Source organism: Oncorhynchus gorbuscha, linkage group LG25, assembly GCF_021184085.1.
Source record: "Oncorhynchus gorbuscha isolate QuinsamMale2020 ecotype Even-year linkage group LG25, OgorEven_v1.0, whole genome shotgun sequence".
Classification (NCBI taxonomy): Eukaryota; Metazoa; Chordata; class Actinopteri; order Salmoniformes; family Salmonidae; genus Oncorhynchus; species Oncorhynchus gorbuscha.
The window spans coordinates 25,178,379-25,187,091 of record NC_060197.1 but is presented as its reverse complement, the minus strand read 5'-3'; the positions used below and the strand labels follow the sequence as shown (position 1 = coordinate 25,187,091).

General features: G+C 40.6%; 1 protein-coding gene across 1 annotated transcript; it reads right to left on the bottom strand.

Moving 5' to 3' along the window:
* Positions 1-480: 480 nt before the first annotated feature.
* LOC124014484 (zinc finger protein 501-like) lies at positions 481-7,513 on the bottom strand. The gene is made up of 2 exons (XM_046329546.1): positions 7,242-7,513; positions 481-1,897 (listed from the first exon to the last, which is right to left on the bottom strand). Exons 1-2 carry the CDS (start codon positions 7,399-7,401, stop codon positions 549-551), a joined length of 1,509 nt encoding a protein of 502 aa, XP_046185502.1. The 5' UTR covers positions 7,402-7,513; the 3' UTR covers positions 481-548.
* Positions 7,514-8,713: the final 1,200 nt, after the last annotated feature.

The window sequence follows — 8,713 nt, the reverse complement described above, 5'->3', positions numbered from 1 at the left end:
AAATAATATTATACAAAACACAGCGACATATCAAGTGTACAGACAGATGTAAGAGGACGACACTCTTCTTTTTAACCTGAAATGAAGAAAATCTGCCCCAAATTGTACTCTCCCGCAGCTTAGAAGGCTTATGTTATAATATAGATAAGCAGCATTAGGTCCAAATGGATGAGAAACAGTTTATAGCATTTTCTGGAAAGTACCTTTTAAAAAAAACATTTATGTACAAATAACATCAGTCAGACCATTTTCTCATCGCCCTGAGTGAAATTCCAAAACAAACTAAGAGGAATTCCTGTTTCTAATGCCGTGAAAACATCAACAGACTTTGAACAGCAGGTCTGTGTGTTTCCTAAAATCCTCTGTTCATCATTCAAATAAAATCTAACTTCATTTACAAAAGTAAATTATTCACACATCTATATGAATAATCCAGAGTTGTTTTCTTCAGTCCCCCCCCCCCCTCCCCTACGAGTGATGTCCACATCCTACCCTTTAATTTCCTTCTTCTTACATAATATCTATTTGTCATAATTTAATTGCCTCTATCAATTTTCATCCAGTTTTATTCCTTTGTGGATTGTTTTCACATGTGTCAGCAGGCTAGACTTTTGAGTGAAGCTTTTCCCACAGTCACCACAGCTAAACGGTTTCTCTCCCGTGTGAGTCAATGTATGCATGTTTAGGTGTTGCTTCAGATTGAAGCTCTTCCCACAGTCACAACAGCTAAACGGTTTCTCTCCTGTGTGAGTGAGTTTATGCTTCCTTAGGTTCCCCTTCAAATTGAAACTTTTCCCACAGTCACCACAACTGAATGGTTTATCTCCTGTGTGAGTCAGTTTATGCTTCCTTAGGTTCCCCTTCAAATTGAAGCTTTTCCCACAGTCACCACAGCTAAACGGCTTCTCTCCTGTGTGAGTACGTATATGTTCAGATAGGGTCCACTTCTGATGGAAGCCTTTCCCACAGTCACTACAGGTAAATCGTTTCTCTCCCGTGTGAGTAAATATATGCTTCTTAAGGGAACCCTTCTGACTAAAGCCTTTTCCACAGACACCACAGCTAAATGGTTTCTTTCCAGTGCCGGTCAGTATATCTATGGTTAAGTGTTCCTTGAGATTGAAGCTCTTCCCAGAGTCATCACAGCTACAGCTAAATGGTTTCTCGTCTGTGTGAATCATTGTGTGTTTGGAAAGATCACCTTTCACTTTGAAGGTCTCGCCACAAACAGGACAGGTGTAGGGTTTCCCACCATGACAGAGTCGGACATGTGCCTCCAGTTTACAGGTGGAGTTGTAGTTTGTTTTGCAGAAGCGGCATTCACTGGGTCTCTTCTCGGGGAGAGTAACATGCCTCTGTAGGTCAGCTTTCTGAGCAAATGTTTCACCACAGTCACAGCAGCGGTGAGTTATTCTAGACATGGTGGTGGGTTTGGAACAGTGTTCCCCCAATGGTGGGCTAATGTCAAGTCCTACTGGGTTGCGGCTTACAATTGAGAAATGGCTGGAGTCATTGTTTTGATTATATGGAGGGTCACAGGGATTCTCAAGACCCTTTAGGTGGGTCACAGTGCCAAAAGGTTTAGAATCCACTAGTTTAGATTCACTGTCTCTGTTCTCCACAGTCTGGGTTTGGGGAAGAGTCAAGGACCAAACTGGGTCCTCCTGATTCCATTCACTTTTCACACAGAAAGGAGTGAATTTAAACTCTATGATATCAGCCTCCAGCCTTTGAAGCTGCTCTTCCTCATGACTGGCGCCGAGTTCCTCCTGTTCCTCTTTAATCTGTGTGTGCCCTGGGTCCTCCTGCCCCAGACTGGGGCTCCACTCCTGCTCACAGTGCTGCTGCTCAGGGGGAGCCTCCTCTTCATAAACTATGGGAGAGAGCGGCAGGGAGTCTGGAGGGAAGAAGAGGAGCAGAGGTTTGCTATATACACCACATAATTCAATCGAACACCTGAATCATACAGTCATCAGCCTTTAGACATGCCTGAGGACACCTAGCTACGCTAAACATTCAAAAGTAGTATGTTCTTATTTTATTTTACCATTATTTTATCAGGTAAGTTGACTGAGAACACATTCTCATTCACAGCAACGACCTGGGGAATAGTTACAGGGGAGAGGAGGAGGATGAATGAGCCAAATGCAAGCTGGGGATGATTAGGTGACCGTGATGGTATGAGGGACAGCTTGGGAATTTAGCCAGGACACCGGGGTTAACACCACTACTCTTACGATAAGTGCCATGGGATCTTTAGTGAGCACAGAGAGTCAGGACACCCATCCGAAGGACAGCACTCTACAAAGGGCAGTGTGCCCAATCACTGCCCTGGGGCATTGGGATATTTTCTTTTGACCTGAGGAAAGAGTGCCTCTATGTGGTAGATTATAAGTTGCTAACTGAGCAAAATACAAGTCATCTTCTTTTTTATTTTTTTATTAAAATTTTTAATTTCCCCTTTATTTAACCAGGTAGGCTAGTTGAGAACAAGTTCTCATTTGCAACTGCGACCTGGCCAAGATAAAGCATAGCAGTGTGAACAGACAACACAGAGTTACACATATGGAGTAAACAATTAACAAGTCAATAATACAGTAGAAAAAAGGAGAGTCTATATACATTGTGTGCAAAAGGCATGAGGAGGTAGGTGAATAATTACAATTTTGCAGATTAACACTGGAGTGATAAATGATCAGATGGTCATGTGTACATGACCATCTGATCATTTATCACTCCAGTGTTGGTGTGCAAAAGAGCAGAAAATAAAATAAATAAAAACAGTATGGGGATGAGGTAGGTAAAACTGGGTGGGCTATTTACCACTGAACACAAGTGTGACGTGTAGAGTATTTTTTCATGTTTTGGTCAAATATCACGACTAAGTTCAGCATATTGATTATGAAATTGGACATTTGAAACCAGGGTTTTGATACTGGGCAATACATCGAAAATCTACAACCACAGGAAGCAGAAACAGTACTGTTAAGATAATTTTTCATCAACAGGGACGAACTTAATCAGGTAAAAACTGTCGAACGAGCCCCCAAAAGTGCAATGATTTATTGATTTTTATGATATTAGTTAATCATGAAAATGTGTTTGGCCTGCCTAGCTAATTGGCAGTGTTGGGGAGTAGTGAACTACATGTAGGACCAATGCAACTGTTTTTAAATCAATATCAAATCATTTCTGGGTAACAATTAGGCACCTTACTGTAATAGTTTCCCATTAAAATGGCAAAAAAAATGGCTCTTAAGCAAGAATTTGGCTAGGACTGTCTGGGAGTGGTCTGAATGGGGAAGGGGAAACTTAAAACTAGCTGTTATTGGCAGAGAGGTTTGGAACTGTCTTTATTATTGGTATATCAACCAATTTACCGCTTGGTGATGTCACCAGGCAAGCCAAAACTCCCACCCATGCAAACAGGCTAATTAGAAGATCCTGTGTAGATTGCATTTTCAACCAGCAAGTATCAGGAATTCAGCTATTACAGTCACAACCTGTTGCTGACAGGTGTATTACATTGAGCACAAGTCCATGCAATCTCCATAGACAAACATTGGCAGTAGCATGGGCTGAATGAAATGTGTGAAATGGAAACGTCTAGGAACAACAACGGCTCAGCAGTGAAGTGGTAGGCCACACAAGCTCACAGAATGGGAGCGTCAAGTGTTGAAGTGTGCAGCGCGTAAACATGGGCTGTCCTCGATTTCAACACTCACTACCAACTTCCAAAGTGCCTCTGGAAGCAATGTCAGCACAATAACTGTTCTTTCGGGAGCTCGCCGCCATTGGACTCTGTAGCAATGGAAACACATTCTCTGGAGTGATGAATCACGCTTCACCATCTGGCAGTCCGAAGGAAAAATCTGTGTTTGCCAGATGCCACGAGAACACTACCTGCCCAAATGTATTGTGCCAACTGTACAGTTTGGTGGAAGAGGAATAATGGTCTGGGGATGTTTTTCATGATTCGTGCTAGGCCCCATAGAAATCTTAATGCTACAGAATCTAAACGATTCTGTGCTTCCAACTTTGTGGCAACAGTTTGGTGAATGCCCTTTCCTGTTTGAGCATGACAATGCCCCCGTGCACAAAGAGAGGTCCATACAAAAATGGTTTGTTGAGATCAGTGTGGAAGAACTTGGCTGGCCCTGACCTCAACCCCATAGAACACCTTAAGGATGAATTGGAACACCAGCTACGAGCCAGGCCTAATCGTCCAAAATCAGTGCCCAACCTTACTAAAGCTCTTGGGCTGCATGGAGGTCTCCGCAGCAATGTTCCAACATCTAGTGGAAAGCCTTTTCGAAAGAGTGAAGGCTGTTATAGCAGCAAAGGGGGAACCAACTCCATATTAATGCCCATGGTTGGAATGAGATGCTCAATGAGCAGATGTCCACATACTTTTGGTCATATAGTTTAGTTTCTTAGCAAAGAGCTATTCCTCGATTTCTGCTAGGACTGTCTGGGAATGTTCTGAGTGGGGATGGGAAATCTGAAAACTAGCTTTTATAGTTGCGAAGAGACAGAATCACTAGATCACATATTCTGGTATTGAACCTATGTAGCTTGTTTCTGGTCACAGGTTCAGGAATGGCAGAAAAATCACTCCATTCTCCTAAAACTAACCCTACAAATAGCACAGTTGGGAGATTTGGAAAACCATAGTCAATAAACAAAATAATGCTTAGTAAAAATATAAATCCTTGACTTACAATTTGTAGATACTATGCAATTAGAAAGGCTCAAAATGTATGGCACATTGAAATCATACGTGGGTGATGTACAGAAATAGGTGGGGTTGGCTGAGGGTAGCTAAGGGGTAGGATTAAAAGCTCATGATTTATAATAGTTATGACTGAAAACACTATTTCACATTTACCTGATATGTTTAAGTACAATCTATCCAGATGTCAGAGCTGGGCTCAATTCAAATTAAAGGCAGTCAATTCAGGTCATTTTTATTTAAAATTCTGAAATGTAAATAGTTTGGAAAGAAAGAGCTTCTATTTGTCCGTTTATTGAGAATTCATTGAAAATAAATGAACATTTTACAATTATTGAATTGTAATTTTAGTTTACTTTCTGAATTGACTGCCTTCTATTTGAATTGAGCCCTACCCTGATATATCAAATAACTATATTTTTGCTATGTAACTAATGTGTAAAAAAAAAAAATATTTAAATGACACATTTGTAAAATGTGTGTAGAGTTTTGTCTTCTGATTACAAAAATGGGCAGCAAAACAAAAAAGCTGTTATTGGCAGAGAAGTTTGGAACTCTTTCTTTATTGGTCTATTAACTCCTTTACCGCCTGGTGATGTCACCAGTTAGGCCAAAACTCCATCCCACCAAAACGGGATGAAATGGCTCTTTTCAAACAGTTCTTACACCGAAAGGGCATTATCATAAAAAATATAAAACACAGAAAATCACATTTTTGACTGCACTGAGGTTTAAGTGAACAATATTTTGTTAAGGGTGGCTTTCATGTCACTTAACTTCCTTCAGTGTAAAGTACCTTCAAAGTATACCTATTTAAGTGTACCTATTAAGCCCACCAGAATTGAAGTTTAGTCATTTGTAACATATACTGCCCTAAGTTTTTAGGAGTAGATATAAAAAATGACAGATTCATCTCTTGTGAAGTTATGACTTTACTTACATTTATTTTGTATTTTTATAAGAAATCAAAATGTATTTTTATAAGAAATCAAATATTTGATCAAATATGTGAAAAGTGTACCCTTTAAGCTCATGCATAGGTGTTCCAAATAAGCCAACCTCTTAAAAAATATATTTAAATTAATTTCCAAATGTTAAAAACTTAATCATTTTACATAATAAATGTCAGTTTTACTTGTCAAAAATATAAATACAACATGTAAAGTGATGGTCCCATGTTTCATGAGCTGAAATATAAACCCCAGAAATTTTCCCATATGCACCAAAACCTTATTTCTATCGATTTGTTTTGCACAAATGTCTTTACATCCCTGCTAGTGAGCCTTTCTCTTTTGCCAAGATAACCCATCCACCTGACAGGTGTGGCATATCAAGATACTGAATAAACAGCATGATTATTACACAGGTGCACCTTATGCTGGGGACAATAAAAGGACAATCTAAAATGTGCAGTTTTGTTACAAAACACAATGCCACAGATGTCTCAAGATTTGAGGGAGTGTGCAATTGGCATGCTGACTACAGGAATGTCCACCAGAGCTGTTACCAGATAATTTTATGTTCATTTCTCTAACATAAGACGACTCCAACGTCATTTTAGAGAATTTGGCAATAGGTCCAACCAGCCTCACAACTGCAGACCATGTGTAACCACACCAGCCCAGGACCTCCACATCCAGCTTCTTCACCTGAGGGATGATCTGAGACTAGCCACCCGGACATCTGATGAAACTGTGGGTTTGCGCAACCAATCATTTCTGCACAAACCGTCAGAAACCGCCTCAGGGAAGCTCATCTGCTTGCTCGTCGTCCTCACAAGGGGCTTGACCTGACTGCAGTTCGCCATCATAACGGACTTCAGCGTGTATGTTGTTGTGTGGGTGAGCGGTTTGCTGATGTAAACGTTGTGAATAGAGTGCCCCATGGTGGCGGTGGGGTTATGGTTTGGGCAGGCATAACCTGCTGACAGTGAACACAATTTCATTGTATCAATGGCTATTTGAATGCAGAGATACCGTGAGGAGATCCTGAGGCCCATGACTGTGCCATTCATCCGCTGCCATCACCTCATGTTTCAGCATGATAATGCACGGCCCCATGTTGCAAGGATCTGAACATAAATTCCTGGAAGCTGAAAATGTCCCATGGCCTGCATACTCACCAGACTTGCCACCCAATTGAGCACGTTTATAATGCTCTGTATTGACCTGTACGACAGCAACTCGCAAATATCCAGCAACTTTGCACAGCCATTGTAGTGGAGTGGGACAACATTCCACAGGTCACAATCAACAGCCTGATCAACTCCTTGCGAAGGAGATATGTCGCGCTACATGTGACAAATGGTGGTCAAACCAGATACTGACTGGTTTTCTGATCCACGCCCCGACCCTTTTTTAAGGTATCTGTGACAAACGGATGCATATCTGTATTCCCAGTAATGTGGAATCCATAGATTTTGGCCAAATTTATTTATTTCAATTGACTGATTTCCTTATATAAACTGTAACATGTTGCGTTTATATTTGTGTTCAGTAAACATACGAACCTATACATGTTATCTTTGGTGTGATACACAGCAGTCTCCGTAGCCGATCATTCTCCTCCTGGTACCCCACTACCGTTTCCTCAACTGCCCCGAAAATCTCCACAGCGGCAGCCGTTAAACGCTCATTCAAAAACACACGCAAGAACTCTAGTTTAGACATTTTCTATCAAATTAGTTTTGCGTTGCAAATTCAACTGAGTCAGTTGATATTTCTTTAGTCAACAGAATGAATGTTCAAAATCAAAACAAATTCGTGTCCAATCCTACTTCCGTGTTCTACTCCAGGAATTTTAGACGATTCCTTGGTTCTTGCTAACGAGTGGCAAGCTCAGAAACACAACAGCGCCGCCAGCTGGTTGGGGGTTTACTACTGTGCAAGGCAGCCAGTCCACAGACTCGTAAAAGTTAAACGATGCCTACCTTTTTTTTTATTTTTAAACATTAGATAAACAGTGGTTATCATAAGTATAGGATGATCTGGGAGAATCATTTATTTCTCAGGAGTCGATTGTATATCAATACTTAGTAGAATTAGCAGAATTAGTTCAAAATGAATGAAAAATCGTTTTTTGACAAATGGATGGAGATCTTTTCTGGAATATATTTAATGTATCAACAATAACCCAGTCTGACCATTCATTCTCCAGAGCTAAATGGTTTCTCTCCTGTGTGAGTTGCTTTGTGCTTCCTTAGGTAACCTTAGAGAATGAAGCTTTTCCTACAGTCGCCACAGCTGAATAATTTATCTCTTGTGTGAGTCAGTTTGTGCACAGTTTGGGTCTTTAGGGTCTGCCTTAGCTCACGAATGTACTCTTAAGCAGTGTAGATGAGCCTACCATTACTCCCTAAGGTCCATGGACCTTATATGTTCATTTTCAAAAGTTCATTTTCTAGCAGCCAAAACAGACAAATACTCCATCTAAATGTGAATCGATTCTCAATTGCAATATAGTTCTGGAAACGTTCATATCACATAAAAAGATGCACTTAAAATGTGTTTCATTGTCACATACACCGGATAGGTGCAGTAAATTGAATTGTTTTAAATGATTAGCCATAGTAGTAAGGCGCCCCTGGAGCAAATCAGTGTTAAGTGCCTCGCTCAAGGGCACAGACAGATTTTTCACCATGTCGACTTGGGTATTCAAACCAGCAACTTTTAGGTTTACTGGCCCAACGCACTAACCGCTAGGCTACCTGCCGCCCTGTACACTGTTTTATCCGGCTTTATCACAATTGCAGCCGACAGTATTTTTCGGTTACAACATGTTTCTGGTGGCTTTCTTCCATTACAGAGGTTGTTCAGAGGATGCTAGATAGAGGCGACCACCTGTGGTAATTTGCTGTCTTCCTTAAACACATACTATAACATGGAGATATGGCAGTGTGGAAAGACTCTATTTTTTATTTAACTAGGCAAGACAGTTAAAGAACAAATTATTATTTACAATGACAGCCTAGAAACAGTGGGT

What these genes read in the sequence shown, in the direction of transcription:
- LOC124014484 (XM_046329546.1), bottom strand. Translation starts at nt 7,401, where the DNA reads ATGTCTAAACTAGAGTTCTTGCGTGTGTTTTTGAATGAGCGTTTAACG. An exon ending in ACCAAAGATAACATGTATAG is followed by an intron (nt 1,898 to 7,241) that starts GTTCGTATGTTT and finishes TCTTCCCTCCAG; the next exon opens with ACTCCCTGCCGCTCTCTCCC.